Source organism: Morus notabilis, unplaced genomic scaffold (genome assembly GCF_000414095.1).
Source record: "Morus notabilis unplaced genomic scaffold, ASM41409v2 Scaffold489, whole genome shotgun sequence".
NCBI lineage: Eukaryota > Viridiplantae > Streptophyta > Magnoliopsida > Rosales > Moraceae > Morus > Morus notabilis.
The window spans coordinates 214,520-234,935 of record NW_010357331.1 but is presented as its reverse complement, the minus strand read 5'-3'; the positions used below and the strand labels follow the sequence as shown (position 1 = coordinate 234,935).

The window sequence follows — 20,416 nt, the reverse complement described above, 5'->3', positions numbered from 1 at the left end:
TGGACTTTCATTAAGAGGTTGTAAGTTCGATCCCGTATTCTAAAAAAAAAAAAAAAAAAAGTAAATCATGATTTTCTTTAAAGAAAGAGAAATCAAAATATGTCCTTCTTTTGGTTATGGTTTTCTGTCATCATTATCCGGCATCGTCCACACTATTTTCTGTATAGCTTTTGCATTTTGTTAGTTTTGATCAGTTGTTGGTCTGACTGCATTTGGCTTATTGCATTGGAAATCTTTCTTTCTGCACAGAATTTCTTACAACCGAATTTGGGTACGGTGACTATATGTAAGCAAAGGCAGCACCTTAATTTACAACATTTACCTATATAGTTTTGAAGTCACTGTTTGAGGAAAAAGGTTAAATGGAGAAAAATTTGAACATAAAAGACCATAATATCCTCAGCCAAAACATGGTGTTCATTCATCCCTATTTTACCAAACTAGCCGGTGAACAATTTTTCGCCAGCCCCCCAATTCACAAACTTAAAGAGCCAGAAAAACTTGTTACCAATTTTTCAGGACACTAAAAGGAACTCGCAATAAACTTCGACGGAGCCAAAGCTCATACATTACCATGTAAAAGGCGTCATAATCTCTAGGAGAAGGATGCCATAGAAAGTGTTTTCTCACCTTCAACACATTCCTTTGTAACCTTAAGTATTCATCAGAGCTGATACCTCTAAGGATTTTCTTGAGCAAAGGGATGTCTTGAGTGGCAACGACGACCGAGAAGCTCTTCCAGTTTAATATGTCGATGAATGGTAGGTCATAATAGTTGGCCAATATTACCGGAACGCAACCATAGTACAATGAGTCCGCGATACGAGCTGTGTTTACTTCAAAGCCTTTAGCATGGAGGCAAAACTTGCTCCCGAGGAGCTCATCAGCATAAGGTGTTTTGAGCCGACCATGGTGGACAAAGATCTCAGAGTCATTTCTCCATACTTGAACAAGCTGCTTGCGTACCGGGGAATTCATTGCTCCCGCAAAGAATGCAAGTTTTGTCCTGCATTTCATTTTAGCATGAACATGAGATCAGGAAATGAGATGAGTTCCTGTTCATGTAGACAGATTATATAATAATGAAAAGTTATTGCTAAAATTATAATGGTGTTTCTGAATGCATTTAAAAATTGAGATTTAAAACGAAAAATTGCCATATCATGAAAGAAACTCACAGAAACATATAGGATGAGCCTGCTTTGAAGTACTATTAATAAAAACCTTTGGTAACTCAGAAAATGACATGAAGCCTACTTCCCAAGTTCTAGTTTAATATCCAAAAGAATTGCACCATCTTTCAATGAGCAAGGTTTTGAATTGCACAATCAGATCCTAAGACATTTTTCTTTTGTGGAGCGAGGCGTAAGCCTCATGTTGTTGTGAGGCTTACGCCTCAAGATAAGGTTTTTAATTAGGCTGTTTCATAGTAAATAGCATATTTTTAAAACGATAAATAAATAGCATATTTACTTATAAATATTTATTATTGGGCGTAAAAAATTTATTTAATGACAAATACAGTGTAAATAATTTATTTACACTGTACATGAAGAATGAGAGAAAACAGTAAAAAGAAGTTTTTGTAAGGAAATAGCATCTATTCATCTTTTAACAAGGACAACAAGCATAAGTTATTATGCAAAACTATTCAGCTTTAATCTGAGTAAAGAAAGAGATAGCACTCAAGTATGTGTCTCACCTATTTGATGAAAGAAGATTAGGAGGATCTCCTTCTCTTGGCCATATTTGTGGAAGACAGGCATCTTTGTGAGAAATGTAACTGCCTACAAAATAGCTTGAAGAGCATACAATTTGAATCGCATTAAGTTTGACTTCAGTTGCCTTTTCCATGGCTGACCGTCCAATGGAATGACAAGCGACGTAGAAGTGATCGGCCCCACCTGTCCGGTTCCAGTATGGGTACTTTCGGCGAACATTTGAAATGTAATCCCGAACAAACTCTGGTATACCTCCCACACTGACCCTAGGGTCATGACGCAACCTTGCAATTGAGAAGGGAAGAAAGAAAAGATCTGCCTTATTTGGATCCTCTGTGACAAATCGGCTTTTAGAAAGGGCCATCTTAAAGTAACCTTCGCTGGCATAATTGCCTCCGGGTTTAGAATCAACTGGCAAGAGGACATTTGCAAAAGGGTCATCTCGCCTATGAGGATAAACGTATATCTTAAAGCTTCTTTTCATTTCTTCGTAGTCTTCCTGAAAGATATGCCTATCATGGAACACTTCGTATTTATTGACATGCTCTGCTGAACCTTAAAACCAAGAGTGGAGTCTCAAGATACCATCATAAGTAAATAGAAGTTTACGCACATCATTGGCTCAAGTTTCAAAGAATACATATACATGGCTTCTTTCAGCAATTAAATTACCATATCTTTCCAAATTTCTTCATGGCTTCTGTTAAAATACAATTAAAAACAATGATAATAATTTCCCTACGGTAAACAGTAAGCTCGCAAAATCTTGATCAAATTTGACTCTGTACTGAACCAAGTATCGGATATAATATGCTCACTGGATCTCTCACCCCTACAAATTCCAGCTAGATGCTGATATCAACAGGTTGAATTATGAAATAAAGATAGCTTATTCCACGCAAGATCACGAATACCAAATTTTCAAAGACACGATATTTAAGTACTAAAAAAGAAATAGTTCTGTAAATTAGAGAAAATACTACCACGATAGCTACTTCTGGAGTAGGCATAGGGCTGCATAGACTGCAGCGGCTTTATGAGCTTCGGTGGTTTCTCGTTCCTAATAGTATAGGGCTGCATAGACTGCGGCGGCTTTATGAGCTTCGGTGGTTTCTCATTCCTAATAGTCTGTCATATTGTAAACTAAGTAACCAATTAGATGACCTAAAACAGAGACAAACAATACTTGCATATACCAAAAAAATGTGGAATTCCTACATGTCTCCTTGAAATGGAAACAAAATGATCTTCCGATCCAGCCATTGAATCATACTGCACCAGCTCAACGGGTGAAAACCTCGCAATAAAGAGGTGCACAAGCAAAGATACAAAAGATAGGATGACAACAATGAGAACAATCCATTTCCTCGTTGATTTGAATGCCATCTCGACTTGCTAAACAGGAAGAATCCAGATTTTGTCACATTCTAGTTGCGGTTTTAAGTCGAATGTATAAGCGGGACCTCTGCATCAAGAATAAAAGATTAGCAATCAAAACTAACACTGTTATTGAAAACTCAAGAGATGTTTTCTGTGATCAAACCAATAGATGTTTTCTGAAAGAAAACTCAACAATTTATATTAGAAAGTATTCAGATCCATTAGATGGAAACATTTGATGATCCTCGTGGTTGCTAAATCTCTAGAAAACAGTTCAACTTATACAAGGATATAACAGTTCAATCCTAAAGCATCTTTAAATACCGTGAACAAGCCTCATGGGGCACTGATAGCGTGCGGATCAAACGGAAAACCAACAACATGATATATCGTCACATAGACATGTCAACAAACAATTTCTATGCTACATTTTGTTCATCATTAGTAAATTGTTTCGAAGTCAACGGGGTGATTTTGTTTATTTCTTCTCTTATCACATAAATAACTTCATCAAGAAAACACATTTATAATCCAGCTAGTCCTGCAAAAACGTAAAGCATCCCTAATATCTTTTATTTTTATTTAATTCTATTTGTATGTTGAAAAACTAGCAAAACAAAATTCAGAATCAAACCAGACCGTCAAAAATTTCTAAGCAACCCAAGTAACCCAAAAGTTAACTTTGAACTCTCAAGAAATATATGAACTGGAAAGTTGCCAAAAACATTGTAAAACATTTAAAATCTACCAAAGAAACCTCAAATGGTTAAAAGTTAGATGTTAAAAAAAAAAAGAAAAGAAATTCAAAAGAACTAGAGTGAAATACCCGTCTGTTGAGATCAAACAAGAAACCCAATGAATAAAATATTATCACAAGAATATTCCTACATTCCAAGAACTAAAACTCAGATGGGGACTTTGGAGCTTACCCGGAAAACCAAGGGCAGATTGAGGAAATACTGGCATTTTCCAAGCAGGGAACGTGTTGCATTTTGTTTCTCTGATTTGCTCCAACTATATTAAAATGTTCATTTCATTTTCATGCTTCACGAATGATTCCTTCTTACTATGCACAGTTACTAAAATACCACCCCTTCTTCCTAAAATCTGGAGGGCATTTAGGTCTTTTAAGTATAACCTCAAATTTTAAAATTTTTTTTTTTTTTTTTTTTTTTTTTTTTTTTTTTTGTATTTGACACTCTTTTCCTTCCTAATAAACTTTCCACGATTTGAAGATTTGTCTTAATTTAATGACGTATAAAATTTGGATAAAAACACCCAAATACACGCTATGCGAGCTCATTTGAAGGCATATTGAAATTTTGGATATATTGCGACAAAATGCCTTAATTATGTCACGTCTTCAAAACTGACTTTTCAAAATTAGAAAATTAAAGGGTCAACTTGCTTATAAACTGTATTTTCTAATTTACCTTCTAATAGATTAAATCCATTAGATAATCTTATCAAGTCCAAGTCCTGCATAATTGTTACATCTCTCTAGAATCAAATTTCTTCTATTACTTGATAAAACATAAGCATCGCTTGCACACTAATAGAAAATTCTTTCTTAAGTTTGGCCATCATAAGCACTAAAATTTAGAAAATTACTCTTTTAAGTTATAGAAGTTACGTATCAAAAAAAGCGACAAATTTCATCCTATTTACCATAACATATTTTTATATTTACCTAACTCGGTTTGTAAATGATATAAAGATACACAACAGTACAATAATGTCTTTATCAGAGAATACTTCAAACAGACTTTCATGCGTACACACAAACTAATAGAATTCAATATATATACATATATGTATAAATAAGGATCGCGTTTGGTGATCTTTAATGACTTTGGTAATAGTACTTTTATAACCACCATTTATCAACAAAAAGAATTCTGCCATATTGAAACATCCAAAACGATACTTCAAGAGTGACAGGTGGCCAAACGGGCTACCCATAATTTAATTAAAAAAAATACTTTTATTGTATTATATTTGTAAAAAGGGTTAATCTCACTAACTTTATGATTATTCTGAGTTTACCCGTTAAATTTTAAAAGCTCTCATTTTGCTTGTTAAATTTTGATTTAGTTCCACTTAATCTTTTTATTAGAATTTTTTTTTTTTTAAATCAAACAGAGAGAAAGAGAGAAGATTAAGTATAATTACGTGGATTTTTTTTTTCCAATTTGTTATAATTTATCATCATAGACATTACCATAACAATTAAATGGATCTTTACTTTATCATATGTGTGTATACATACATACATACATATATATTTTATTGAAACACATAAAGTGAAATATACACACACATATATTATATATTTTATTGAAACACATAAAGTGAAATATACAAAATTCGCGGACAGATCAACCCCAAAAATGGATCTCATTTGTTGATTCTATTTAGATCATTGTTGACGAGAGCAGAATTTGTGGGCCGTATGTGTTGATGTATGATGTATTGCACTGTCAGCGGCCTATAAATTGCTACAGCACAACATATCAAAAAAAAAAAAAAAAAAAAGGAGCTGCACATATGCATGTTCTCGAGGACTGGGAACAATGATAAAGAAATGTTGTTCAACGCCATGTGAAAATGAAAATGTTTGCGCACTTTGAGTATGTTGTTTCTCAACGTCTCGTACTCATCGGATTTTCTTCAGCAGCGGGATGTCGCAGGTGGAAACGATGACAGAGAATCCAGAAGAAAAGAATTTTGTCCAGAAGAAGAAAGGAAATAGTGGATTTTAGCTATTTTGAAGGTAAAAATTGACAGTGAGCTAAGAATTTTGTACTTCTTTTATAGAAAAGAAAATTTTTCAGAAAATAAAGTGAATGATGGAGGCCAAACCTTGGTGCTCTGATGGAGGCCTGCACACTCAATCCCGATAGAGCAAGGCCATCAGGTGTCTTTCTAAGCTGACAAGAAGATGGTCTGAGAATGGAAAGACTTATCAGAGATGGTTTGTGCAAGTATGGCTAAGCAGTTGTCATGTTTTTTGTAACACAAAAGCTTGCTCCAAATGATGTTGCTTCAACAGGTGAGCTTGGCAAGAAGGAAGTTCAGAGGAGGCGCGCCTAACACGGAGAACAGCTCTGTTAGGCGTACCTCGGTGCAAGGAAGCGCTCCAACAGACATGCTTGACATGAAGAACGGCTCCGCTAGGCACATTTTGATGTGGACAAAGCCTCCATTGGAGTTAAAACAATGAGTTTCAAGCCTAGGCAAGTGGGAAAGGTTCTATGGCATGGACTTTGGTTTTTTAGGCTTCCAATAGGATGAAAGGAAGACCTTTGTGAATTCTCCATCACCCATTTATATTTAATTTGATTAGTTTTAAAAATCTCCTAAGCAGGATTCAAATCATATCGAATTAAATGATAAACGGGCCTATCTAATTACATATAGCTCACCAAATCACAACCCACAAAAGTTCTCCGAGCGTGAATCCAGTCCAAAAAACTAGCCGAATAACGTCACGAGATATGAAGATTTGGGCCTAGACCCTCGAATGGACCTGGTACGAGATCGGGTATCAACAACGCTGAGTCTTGGCTGCTCATATCAATTTATGGTGGCTACAACAGTCGACGCCTGTTTGATTTGCTTCCAAGGAGCTGATTGCTTAGGCCTTTGAGGCAAAATAGCAGATCTGAGGCCACTGATTTATCAATTTATGGCCTGCGTGTTCTGAAATTACACAAAATTGAGCGATTTGATGCTAGATCTAGTGTTGTTTGCTTTTCGTTACAGGTTGCCACTGATTTTTCATGAATGCTTTTCTAGTGGGCTGACAGGTGGTGGGCAGCAAGGGCGGAAGAGTGTTAGGGATTAGGGTTAGTGTTAGGGTTTGCTATTTAGGGGATTGTGGCTAATTGCTGGATTTATAATATCAAATATTTACGAGTAGATATGACATTTACTAGATTCAAGAGTAATAATAATTATGTTTTTATATGTAAATATTGCATTTACCAATTCAAGAAACATTAAGAACCGTCATAAATAAAATATTTATGGGTAACTACAACATTTATTATTGGTGATCGAATTTTAGATAAATACAATATTTATCATTCATCAATGCGGGAGATCATATATCCGTGTAAATACAGTATTTACAGTCTCTGGGCTGGCGCAGGCAGCCCAACTTCTAAGTAAATATGGTATTTTTAGGTAAAGATGATAATTCTGAATAAATATAGTATTTATCGGCAATCGGACTTTCAGGTAAATAGAGTATTTCTTAGTAAATACTTTATTTTTAAGTAAATATTATATTTAACATTATCAATACCGGCGACCGGACTTTTGGATCAATATGGTATTTACCAGTTGCTGACAAATTAATGACGCCAATGCTGGCCATGGTGGACATGACCAAAAGGGGGAAGCAGAGAGGGGTGGGAAAGGGTATTTTTGACTTTTTAATAATGTTTAAAACCCTAACATATTTAATTATACTATTTACTATATATTGCTCAAGTAATACTGTGAAAGAGTAAAAGATTGTTTCCTCAGAGACTAGTTTGACAATTACTGAAATTATAATTTTCCCAATTTATTTAGGCCAAAAATAATTAATGACAAATTACTAAAGAAAATAAATTGTCAAAATTAATCAAAATAAATGTGCAATTTAAGTTAAAGGAAATTCAATAATAAGCAAGCACTAGAGCATATAAGTTTCACCAAGACAATTCCAATTTAATTCCAGTTACTTGCTAACATCATCTACATGCATGCAGTAGAATGAAAAACCTTAATTTGTCAAATAGTCCTTCACAGGATGCTATCAAATATATTTTTAACATGTAAATTCACTATTGCTCGATGTGAACTCTAATACCCTAGAAACTCATTACACTCTCTGGTTTTGCCAAATAACTCTCGCAAGTTGTATTACTATAGCTCGATGTCATACACACTTTACTGTTTCTTTTAAGAGCAGTTATTCCTAAAAATCTCCTTCTTGGATTTCAAATTAGGCCTTCAATTCAATTCAATAATTGAATAGATCATTGAAAGCATTGAGAATAATAAAAGAAATACATACATGAATAAAAAACTCTTAGTGAATAAACTTCAATGAAAGGAAATAACTGAAATCAAATATTCATTGTCTTGGCTACGTACACTTGTAGCCCTAATCAAGAATTTAGAACATAATTGAAATTAAAAATATGCTAATAATAAAAATTCAACATAAGAAATTTAAGAAAGCAGAAAACTGTTTGTCGAATTCGAAATCGAACTTTGTTCCCGAATGAATCTTCTTCTCCTTCGTCATAACGTAGACTCTCCCCTCTTTTCTCAGCCAAAAGATAAATAAAATAACCCTAAAAATCCTATTTATAGTCTTTGGAGTCGTAATGGCAATTTCATAAATTTCTAGATATCAAAACTGCTCAAATTAGTATCTCCAGCATGAACCGGCCCGCGACTTTGCTTAATGAGCACCGCGGTGTTGAGTAAGAAATCTCAAATGGGGGCGCTGGTTTTCGAAGTAGCATCACGGCGCTGCATCTTTTGGCGCCATGGCGCTACTGTGTGGGTGCCAAGGCTCTCTAGTCTCAGGTTTTTGTAATGAAAATGACTCCTTTCAGTGCCTAGCGCTACTTTTCAAGGCCATGGCACTCCATCTTCCATTTAGCTCCAATAAAGCTTCAAGAACTTGCCCATGAACTCCAAATTATGCTCACCTACAAAACAAACTAAAAATACGTAAATAACTCCTTAAAACTCTCTAAAACTAAAAAAAATATTCAACTGGAAGCAATAAATTATAAACGTAAATTCAACATATCATGTATTCTAAAAAAAATTATGCTATAATTTACTAAGAAACCTATTAATTATGCTTTTTCACTCTATCTCCCTAAATAATTCCATCTAAATCTCATTACTTGTTAACAACTAAAGTCGATGAAATAATAACACCATAAAAATTATTGGGATGAAATTGCCAAGAAACATGTTCGAAGAATTAAAGGGCCTATTTGGTAGCGGTCTTAAAATAATTTTATTTTTGTATGAGTCTATCGCTCAATCATTGTTCCTTTCAACCATATTCACTTTGGAGATCACAACAACAACAACAATTTTCACTACAAAAAAATTGACATTTAACGTCTCTAATTAAATGACGGTTTTACAACCGTCGTTAAATGTGAAATCTAACTGCCAAAATTATCATTTTGGGAAGATCTTAGACGACAATTTTGTATATAAACCGTCGTCTAATGTTCTATTTAACGACGGATAAAAACCGTCGTTATATCGTACAACAATTTAATGACTCTCGATTAGCTGACGATTTTCCTAACCATGGTCTAATCTTTTAACGACGGTTATTAACGGTCATTAAATCCTAAATTTCTACCAGTGTTCATCTCCCTCAGTCAAATTGGCTGTCGGAGGATTCTCATCTCCCTTCTTGTGTTTGTAACGATATTGAGTAGCATGATGTACAGGCATTCCACAGACAAAGCAGTTTCCTTTCTTTTTAAAGGATTGATTTTTGTCATTAAATTTGTTCTTATTGTTGGGTTATAGTACATTTCATTTTTATTTTTACTTTTAGGTCTACTTGTATTGCTCTCTACCACATTAGCCTTGGAACTCAATTCTTTGGTTTTCTCAGCTCTATCTCTGAGTCTATTCTTTTCCTCAATAGAGATGTGAACAATCACACCCTCAAGGCTCAAATGCCTTCTTTTATGTTTCATACTGTTCTTATAATCTTTCTATGAATTTGACAATTTTTCAACCAAGCAACCAACCACAAATGCTTCAGGCAAAATAATTTCTTCATTTTTCTAATCATTCAAAAGCATGTGGTATTCATGAATTCGTGCAGAGATATCTTTTTCATCAGACATTTGAAAATGCAAAACTTTGCTAATGACATACTTTTGTGAACCAACATCTTCAATAACATATATAGGCTTTGAACCTCTAGCTAGCAAGAGTAGGATGAAGAAATCTTGAGAACGTTTTTACAATTATCAAGAGGCTCTAAAATAAATAAGGGGTCAAATCATTTTGATATCATGTGTTATAATAAAATATGCTTTTGGTACGAGAATTTGGCTAAAATAATCAAGTGAAAAAGTAAAATTAAGATCGTCACAATAACTAAGTGAAAAAGTAAAATTAAGAAAATTACTTTTTAATTTTAATTTTATTTATTTCCAGAGAAAGTTCACCGCCGGAATCAATGGCACTCTTGCAAAATCAAACACCAAGATTTCAACTCTAATCTGGTGCCAAATCACAGATTGGAGAATAAGATTTCAACTCTTATTGCTCCATTTTTTTAACGGTAGATCATTAAAGGAAAAAAAAAAAGAGGGATTAACTCGCCGGAATTATGCGTCGGAGATACCAGGGGCGGTGACGACTTGGACGAGCTGGGAAAGTTGATTCGGGAGCGTAATAGAGTGAGTGAGGGTTGGCAAAGGGCTCTGGAGGGAGAGTGGAGAGGAGAGAGATTGTCATATTTTAAAAGAAAGTCATTTTGCAAATAAAAATTTTTGAATTGTCATTTTATGAATAAAGCTTTTCTATTAGATTATTTTTACAAAGAGGTCTTTTGGTACCCTATTTCTTTTATAATATTAAAGTGGTATCTTGACGTTTTTAAAAACATCTTTTTGGCACCCTAAAGCTAATTTTTGGATGTAAAATGACCTTAGTATCATTTTATTTAATTAATAAAAAACTAATAGATTTAGGAAAAAAGTCATGAACCTTTTTATTTTATTTTTTCTTTTAAATATTTTAATGTTTTAAAATATTTTAAGATTTTTTTTTAAAAAAAAATTATGATTTCTATTAAGAAAGATAGTTTGAACATTATATATCCTAAAAATTAGCTTCAGTATTATCAAGAGGCTCTAAAATAAATAAGGGGTAAAATCATTTTGTAAATAAAGTGTATTAGAGTTTGCGATTGGCTTTCAAGATATATGAAAGGTGGTCACAAAGAAAGCCTCAAACTCTTTCTCGGCAAGGTGAAGTTGCATGAAAGTTGTCTCTAGACTTGCTTTTGTAAGTGAAATAAGATAAGCCTTATAAGTCAAGGAATAAAAAAGTTTTGTGAAAACTTTGTAGCTTGCATACATATTTATGAACGACACTACAATTAATAAAGCCAAGAAGCAACCAACAATATGCCCATTAGCCGTGCATCATTAGTGCATGAGCTTAATTATTTCAAGCTTCATGAAAACTTCGTGAAAGACTTAAACGTGCCTCAAACTTTGATGGACTAAACATATTTTTGCTGAAGAAAAATAAAAGAAACAAGTGTCCTAATGGCTCCACAAATATTTGAAATATTTAATTCAACAATTGAAAATACAACACCAATTGCAGCATTAATTGTTAGTTTTTGGAGTTGAAGTTGAACTGCAATATTGACATGTTCTAATAACTATAAGTTATGTGCTTGACAGATTTTTTATGATTTTCTAAGAATGATCCCAGCAAGAGTTACAAGAAACGTTATGATCAGTGACATAATTTAATTAATTAGACATCAATTAAAACATCAAAATTAGATAACAAATTTGAGTGCCCATTGGCCACATTTCTTTCAAAACCCTCAGCCCCACTAGATGTTTCACTCAGAACCGCACAAATCTCGTGGAGATGATAACCACATTTCAGGTCTGGTTGGGTCAAAGAATTTTGCCAGAAAACTTTAATTGGGGGACCAGTCTGACCTTATTAATCGTTTCCCAATCTGTGGGTTTTCAGGTTGGACATGGTCAGTCATATTCTCATAAGAGTCGAGCTGTACCGGCGATCGCTTCTATGTTTCGAATCATGCGGCTCTAGTTGATAGTTTTAATTAAATCCCATTTTATTGTAGTGAAAATAAAGAGACATAGATAAAATTTTTTTAGGTTTGTATAAAAAAAAAAAAAAAAAAAAAAAAAAAAAAAAAAAAAAAAAAAAGCAATTAATCTGGACAAAAGAGTAATAATATTATTAACAATATAAAATATACTTTACTCGATAGAGGTGCACAACACATTAATATTATTTTATTTTAGACAACTTAGACATAGACATAGATCATATCACAATTACCAAGTAGACCATTTCTCATCAGGAAATATATTTCTTAATTATTACACACAAGCAAAAACTAGATTATTTGGGTCCAATCCAAGCTTATTAATTGTTAAACTAATCATTTATTGTAATTACGGGTAAACTTCGATGAGAGATCGTAAACCCAAAATAGGAATTATTTTATAATCACTGAAACCTGAATCTTGGAAAAGCTTAGCCCATTCCTTCTCATTCCTCTCTTGGCCAGTGGCCAACACCATCATCATCATATCAAAGAAGAGTTGAGTTTCATACGACTTGTCGTCTTCATCCTTGTTCTCTATCATGATGTCAATTATAATCACTTTCCCTTTCTTGCTTCCTTTGCTTGTGATTGCCTCTTTGCATTTCTTAAGTATTTTCACACATTCGTCGTCACTCCAATCATGCAATATCCACTGTTTAATTTGACACGAGTAAAGCAATGATCATATCCTCTAAATTAAATATTTCAACTTGCAACCAAACATATATTAAATTTTCATGAAATTATTATTAGTTCCATCCAATTGCCCACCCAATATAGACATGGTGGCTGAGTAGTCAACATCATGAATAATAAATTAATAAAAAAATGAATTGGTGATCAGTTATTTGGTGTCACACCCAATATGTAAAATAAAAAAAATAATAAAAAGAAGGGATAAATCTTTGTACACAGAGAAAGTGGATCTTATTAGATCTAGGTCATATCTATCCATCTAATAATGCCATCAATTATGTAGGAGTGCCCATTCTCAAATTATCAAATTCTGGCTTCATCAATAAATGCTGCAATTTTGTTACCAAACTGTTGTGTATCCCAACCAATAGAAGATTAAAAAGTCATGTCAACTGTCTACATAAAAGGATATTATAAATACTTACGACGGTAAAAACTGACTGAAGGTGATAGAAGAAGTAATCATATTCAAATAGAAAAGTATTTGATATTATTTCCCGATCTAATGTGATTCTTCTAAATCACATGATTCATGCCTGCTCTTTGTATATTTTGTACCCTCGAAATTAGTTTATTTAAGTTGCAGTTTTGATTAATAAGGGATTAATCATTAAGCCTTGTGATTAAACAATTTGAAATGATGCTCCTTTATCTACACATGATACCAATCATAATTAAAATAATGCATCATGGCCAGAGAAAGCAAATAAAAATAAAGGTAACGACTTATATATATTTGAGTGTACACTTGTACACTAGATTGAGTTGGATCGGTTTACTGGATTTTCATATTCAAAAACCGAAAATAATCAAATTCAAGTGGATTTTTAGTTTTCCAATCAAATCAAATGAGAATTGAATATTTAAACCTCGTTCATTTCACCGATTTGAGTTTTCAGTTCTAGATTTTTAAAGTTAAAATTTTTTAAAAAATGTCACATTTAACTTTTTTTACTACAATTAAAAACTTTTAAAAAATGTCACATCTAAGCTCAAATTAAAAACTCAAATCTGCGAAGCGAACAAGACCTTAATTAGATTAGATTGGATCGATCCATTTTATATCCAATATTCAAATTGAATAATTTGCTTACCTTAAGATGCAATGTGTGTGTAAATATAGAATATAAATTTGACATACTTGAAAGTTAAACGAAGGTATCTAGATGGAAATATATCTCCACGTGTCTCTATAACATTAAAGCTCAAAGATCCCCCAAATTAAAATGCAAAAGAAATGTATTGGCGTCAATAATATTGTTATGTATGAACAATTATAACACAACATTGGCATTTAGGGATTTAACTAGTGAGGCAATATTCTACACAAGGAAAAAATATTAGGAAATAAACCCATTACTAAATTAGAAAAAAAAAAGCTAATATAATATACGTTTTTCTTTCCCATAAATCCTGGTATTAAAAGTTAGAAAATGTTTTTAACGGGCCATTCTAAATGCACGCGCGAGGTGCGTGCTTATAACTTGTTTTTAAAGAAGCCAAGAAAGATGGGATATAATACGAATTTCTAATTCCCTGATTTTTTTATGGTAATACAAATATTGACTCGTGTCCTCAATTTTACCCTGGCATAGTATATGAAAATATAAAATTTCTTCTAACATTTAGTTGTATTTATTTATTACTAAGCTAGTAATTGAGCTTAGTAGAAAAGGAAAAAAGTTTAGTAGAGCACATTTAAAACGAAAAATATATCACATAGTAAATTTTTTATTGGTATATAAAATGAATTATATTAGATATGGTAAAGTGGGAAAGAAAAGACATGAAAGTATTTTATAAGAAGATTAAATTACAAAAGAACACAAGATTAAAAAACACTAAAGAAAAAAATAAAAATAGAAATAAGAAAAAGTAAAAATAAACAAAAGAAAGATTAGAAATAAGAAAATGTAAAAAAATAAAAACAAAAGAGAGAAATGAGAGGTTGATATGTGGCAAAAGAATGAGCAATATCTTTGCTTCTTTTATGTATGTTAGATTTATGAGACATAGAACTTCATGGCCTACTTATAACATTTATTTAGGTGGATCGTCTTTTAGTCAATCAGTTATAGACCGCGATCAATTAATGATACATTGAGGTCAATCATTTATAGACCACGGTTAATCATTGATCGATAGATTGAAATCAATCGATAATAAACTGATTGAATTAATAAGTTACAGATCAATCAGGGATAGCTAATAGGGGAAAAAAATAAAAGAAGGAATCATGAGATTGGATTTACCTTGAGCAAAATGGCATCTGCAGGAGGAACTTGTTGAAACATGTCCCCGCCAACAAATTTCAAGTTGTCTTTCCCTTGTAAATCTCCAACAACATGTGGTAAATCAAAGACAGTGCACTCCATTTTTGGAAATGTTGCTGCAATGGCCTTGGCCACCGTACCCGTTCCTCCTCCCACGTCTACAAAGGACTCCAGTTCATCGAACACCCACTTACAGTTTTCGATCACGACACTGATGACCAACCTAGCATCACTAGCCATGGCATCATTGAAGAAGTTTGCCATCTTTGGCTCCTGGCCCCCGTACTTCCAAAAGGGCAACCCGTTCACGGTGTCAAATGCCGTCGGGTCATCATTTTGGAACCAAGTGCTCAGAAAATCCCACGGTTTGGTCAAGACAGGATCAAGCATAGCCAGCAAGAAAGGTGCGACACTTAAGGGATTATCCCCAACAAGCAATTTGGAAGCATCAGTAAGAACATAACCCTCCTCTTCTTGGTGATCACTTTCTCCAATTGTTTGGAGAGAAAAGAAGCCCGAGTGGACTAAGATGCGCATAAGGCGGTAGACGTAAGGTGCTTTGTTTTGGTGGACTGGCAATGCGCCTATTAGTTTGGAAAGAGTCATGGGTTTGCCATGTTTATGGATGGTATCTGGTATGCCCAATTGAACAGCACATTTTAGAGACATGGAGTTTATGAAGTTGAAAATGTTGTTCCATATGTGGGCTTGAGCGCCAAGTAGCTCAGTTGCCTTCTCTTCATTGATCTGTAAATCTGTATCAAGATTTCTAAAGCTTCTTAGTCGTTTCTCCATTGTTAATCTGAAAGGGTTTACAATATACTGCATATTAGTAAAGCTCCGATTATATATAGGGCAATATAATGATATTGCATGCATTTTAGTTGTATATCCTAATTCAATATTTGGTGGGGTAGGATCATATCTTTGTCTAAAAGAATCATTTATTCCATTCAAAAGAAAAAAACAAAAAAAGAATCATATACTAAAAGCAATGATGACACTTTTTTTTCCATTTTTATTTTTTTAACTTTGCACATATTGGGTTCGTTAGGACATCACTTTCACTTTACATCCAACAATCAGATTTTCTTGATATGCTTGTGAGGTAATATATTGAAACTACGTACAAATTTATATCCATTCCTCACCATTTTGTGACTACGTAAAAACGATGAAAGGAAAGGTTCAAATTAATTATATTTGCCCTTATTCAGAAAACAAATTAATGAGAATAACCTTGGCAATACCAACTTCTTCTATTGAACACTATAAATAACATTTATAAGGGGTTCTTTACGTTAGCAACACCAAATTAATTATGCAAGGACGCTTCTTCTATAAAATTAATAAGTAGTTGTTTAACTCAGTTGTTGTTTTGTTATCATCATTTTATAGGTAGCAACTTAATTAATGTATTAAGAAGACTTTAAATATTTTAATAATTAAATTAGAGTTGAATTTACTTTTTAATTTAGAAATTTTCCCCTAATGAGGTTTCTTTTAAGTGGATTTAAGAATTTTTTGTCTAGATTAGAACGGTAAAATCCCGTTCCACCCATTTTACTGCGTCAGTTGGTATCAGAGCCCTCGGTTCTTTCTCGAGGAGGTAAAGTAGTCATGATCGATGATTGGAACTGCTACGTTATCGAAGAACACGGAGCGCAGGCCTTATCAGCGGATCAAGAGCACCGTTATGGAGCTGGAGATTCATTCGACCGGAGTTACGGAGTTCGACGGTGGAGTGCCCACCAACGGCCCCGTTCTCCACCACATCACCACCACCGCCACCTCCATCACCCAAAGCACCACCACCACGACCATTCTCCACCACTTCCCCGCCACCATCATCAACCAAACTACAACCATGACCGTTAAAATCACCATCGCCACCGTTATCAAGACCATTACCACCACCACCTTCAACACAATCCATATTACCATCACACCCAACACTCAGATCTGCTATTTTCCTACGATCTCTTCACCGGAACGACGACGATGAGGTGTTGGACTTCGTCGAACTCACGCGTTAATTCTACCAAATTTCGTCACAGTCGTAGACGTTCGCCTTCGCCCGTTACTTGTCAGAGGTTTGAGTTTGACAATGCAGATGAGTGGGAGTTCGATTATTTCAAGATTTGGGAGTCGAATACGGGCTACGAACTTCGTCGAGGAGGAAGGCAGCTCCGCCATGGCTACGCCGACCTCAACCATCCCTGTTCGAAGTTGGATTCGCGACCTGCGAGGACGCACGTCCGTCCGAGTTGAGACAAGGTTGAGAGACTTCGCGACTGAGGTCCTAGAGCGGGAGAAGGTGGAAGCGGTTAAATATTGACGACGAGAAAGTGCGGGCGGCAATCGTGGCCGAAGCAGATCCAACGGCGAGGTTTGGTATCTCGGCGAACATCGGCGCCCTCGATCTCACATCAACGGGGAGCCCAGCGCCTTACGAACCACGCAATCGTCCCCTATCCCTCTTCGCCGTCAAAATCCAGGCATTGTCGTCGGAATAGCTCAACAAGGCGGCGGCGTTGGCGTTCATACACACTGCAGCGGTGTTGTGAATACTCGCTTGAAGTCTTCGTCCCCACGAAGTGCAGAGCTCACTTCACTCCATGAAAAAGGAAAAGGGGCTCAAAGTTGGACTTTGTACTAACCTTGTATTATAGTTCCATTCAGGTTACCACATAAACAGCACCTTGTGCTATTATTTAAGTACAAACTACCATTTAAAAAAAAAAAATTTAAAAGTTCAAGTTGAACCTTGCATTACTCTTCACGATGAGTGCGATTACGATTCGATAAAGATTCAAAATTGAACCTTGTACGATTCTTTAAAGATTCACGACAGTCCGCCAACTCCTCCTGAAGAGCGGCTATAGCACGGTGAAGGCTAAAGATTATACTATTGGCCTTTTGAAGTTCTGAATCACGTTTAAACAGGCGAGTCTTCATATCCTTCAATTGAGTCTCCATATTTTTTTAATTCAGGAGGGGTTTCACAATAAGAACCACGATGAATGCGAGCCTTTTTTAGGGGAACTACCAACGTGGTGATCAGCAGGAGTGGACGTCACAGAAGAAGCCATGTTGGAATCCTGTGAAGCTACACAAAATCATTTCAAATGATAAAGGAACACATGATAGTACAAGTAGTAATTTATTTTTTTACACAGCGTACACATATTACTTTTACATGGTTAACAAAGGGGAAGAGGAAACTTCACAGGTAAGTAACCAAAAAAAAAAAATTTCTGGTACTATGTTTAATTTACAGAAGGTTAAAAAAGGGGGAGAAAAATATCGCAACATGTAGGTAAAAAATTCTCCTTTAGGTAAAAAATCCTGTTGATAAATTTTAGGCCAAAAAATCTTTCAATCTAATTTTGACTCAAATTCAAATTTTAATAAAAGTCAAAACTTAATTTAATTTGAATTCCAATTAGATAACTTATCAAATAAGTCAATCGGATAACTAAGAGAGCAAGCAACTGAATTCCAGAGGGATTATCACAGTGTTGTGCATGACCATCGGTAGACTCAATTAGAATTTTTATACTTAACGGAAATTATCAAAAATTCATATTGTGTATGTATCCCGGTTCCACACAATCTCATTATGCGTAATATACTCCTTCAATATCTCACCATATTAACAGTGCAGATAATACAATTTCATTCTAAATGGGAATGACATGTATTAGTAATGTTTTAACTTAAAATTCCAAACTTTAATTTAGTTTATTACGAACCTCGTTTTGATTATTATCCTTAAATATTATTCTCTTGTATATAACACTTATATATAATATTTAAAGTCACATAAATAATCATGAAATTTTTAATGAATTCATAAAATATTCAATAATATATGCACATAAAATAATAAATAAATTTTTTATTAAATAAATAATAAATATTATATTACATCTCATGCTTCTAGTACACCATTCTTAATAAGTTGAGCGTTCATGCTCTCCATTTCTTGAGCCATGTCATCATTTTGATGACGAAGAATGTGGTACTCGGAGTACCAAGCGTCGCGTGATTGCCTCACATTTTGAAGGTCACACTCCAAGGATGCGACATGCTTCTTAAGATTGTTAATAAACTGCAGAGGGTTAGGAGGAAGTGTCGCCAAGTCATCTTGAAGAAGATCGATGTCTATTGGTTCCATTGGTTGGTCCGGGGAAGGGTTACTATTTGTGGAAGGCATGATTGCAGAAGTTGTGGAATAAGGAGCTAGAAAATGGTCCAGTCTCCTGTTTATAGAATGGAGCATTGGTGGATGGAATCTTCCGAGTAAAAAAAAATAAAAATAAAAAAGTCTTCATTCTCTTTAGCACGCAGGGGGCTGAATGTTTTCAAGGAAAACTAATTGAGAGGGTGAAATCAGTAATGAGTGGGAAATATTTGAGGATGGACTGGTGTGATTTTAATCCAATAACGTTTAACCTAGTGAGAGAATAAGGTGACTAAGAATGGACCTTGTTCAAACAGTAAACCTTGTCTGAGCCTTGTACAAGGTTGTGCATCCTCTATTGTGAGCCTTGTGCATTCTTGTACAAGGTTCGCCTTCTTCAAACCAAACCAAACCAAATGAACATATTCCACACGATGTTCAAACGTCGTACAAGAAACCTTGTACAACCTTGTTAGCTCTGACGATCGTGCACAAGATGTCCAAGCAGGATACCCAACCCTGTTTTAGTTTAATCCTATTTCGGCCTTATACAAGAAAGTTGCTGATGTTAGCCAACCTTGCACGAGCCGCTCCTTCCTGGCCTATAAATAGGCACCTCACCAAGCCAAAACGGAACACCACACGACAGAGTACAACCACCTCTATTACTCAGTACAATTCTTATAATTCCTGCAAACAAGGTTCTCTTACCATTCTCACAATTACCTCCATTACTCAAAACTAGGAGTTGGATTCTTCCCTCAATCCATACTCAGATATTATCCTGCTTTCTATTTGTTTTCTTTGAGTGTGCTATTGTAATCAGTCAAGTTCGACGGTGCTGTTGTGGAATAAGATTTTTATTTTGTAATCCAACCTTTTACATTTTACCCTTTTTTTTATTATTTAAATGTTACCAACGAACTCAGAACAGTCATGAAGAACCAATGTGGTGATGACAATGATCATAGACATAGTGTCAGTCGAGACTCAAACTTCTTTTACGACATGCAAATGATGGCGTTTCTTATTGGCAAACAGAGGAATGAGGCAGAATGGTCTAAAATAATTTTTGATGCAGGTTTTGGGAGCTGTAATAACTCCCATCTTTGGTTTGAGGTCTCTGATTGAAGTTTATCCATAAATTAGACAAGAATTTGCAGTACCATAGCAAGCATTACAATGTCGCAAACATTTTCCAAACTTTGTTCGCACTGAATTGCTTCGTATGAATAAATGTTAGAATTAGTGCTTATAAAACATGTCTACTAATTCTTAT

At 34.5% G+C, this 20,416-nt stretch overlaps 2 protein-coding genes across 5 annotated transcripts; both read right to left on the bottom strand.

The window, feature by feature from the left end:
- Positions 1 to 251: 251 nt before the first annotated feature.
- Positions 252 to 4,096, bottom strand: LOC21397864 (probable glycosyltransferase At5g03795). Of its 4 annotated transcripts, none has more exons than XM_010089735.2 (5): positions 4,031 to 4,096; positions 2,940 to 3,186; positions 2,705 to 2,849; positions 1,703 to 2,276; positions 252 to 1,006 (listed from the first exon to the last, which is right to left on the bottom strand). In XM_010089735.2, exons 2-5 carry the CDS (start codon positions 3,105 to 3,107, stop codon positions 505 to 507), a joined length of 1,389 nt encoding a protein of 462 aa, XP_010088037.1. In that variant the 5' UTR covers positions 3,108 to 3,186; positions 4,031 to 4,096; the 3' UTR covers positions 252 to 504. The 4 variants fall into 4 exon arrangements, with proteins under 4 accessions (XP_010088037.1, XP_024024576.1, XP_024024571.1 ...); XM_024168808.1 differs by having other exon boundaries at positions 1,703 to 2,267; XM_024168803.1 differs by having other exon boundaries at positions 2,708 to 2,849.
- Positions 4,097 to 12,328: 8,232 nt separating this feature from the next.
- Positions 12,329 to 15,746, bottom strand: LOC21397863 (probable O-methyltransferase 3). Its single transcript, XM_010089734.1, has 2 exons — positions 14,931 to 15,746; positions 12,329 to 12,634 (listed from the first exon to the last, which is right to left on the bottom strand). The coding sequence occupies exons 1-2, from the start codon at positions 15,744 to 15,746 to the stop codon at positions 12,329 to 12,331; spliced, it is 1,122 nt and encodes a 373-aa protein (XP_010088036.1).
- Between the last annotated feature and the right edge of the window lie 4,670 nt (positions 15,747 to 20,416).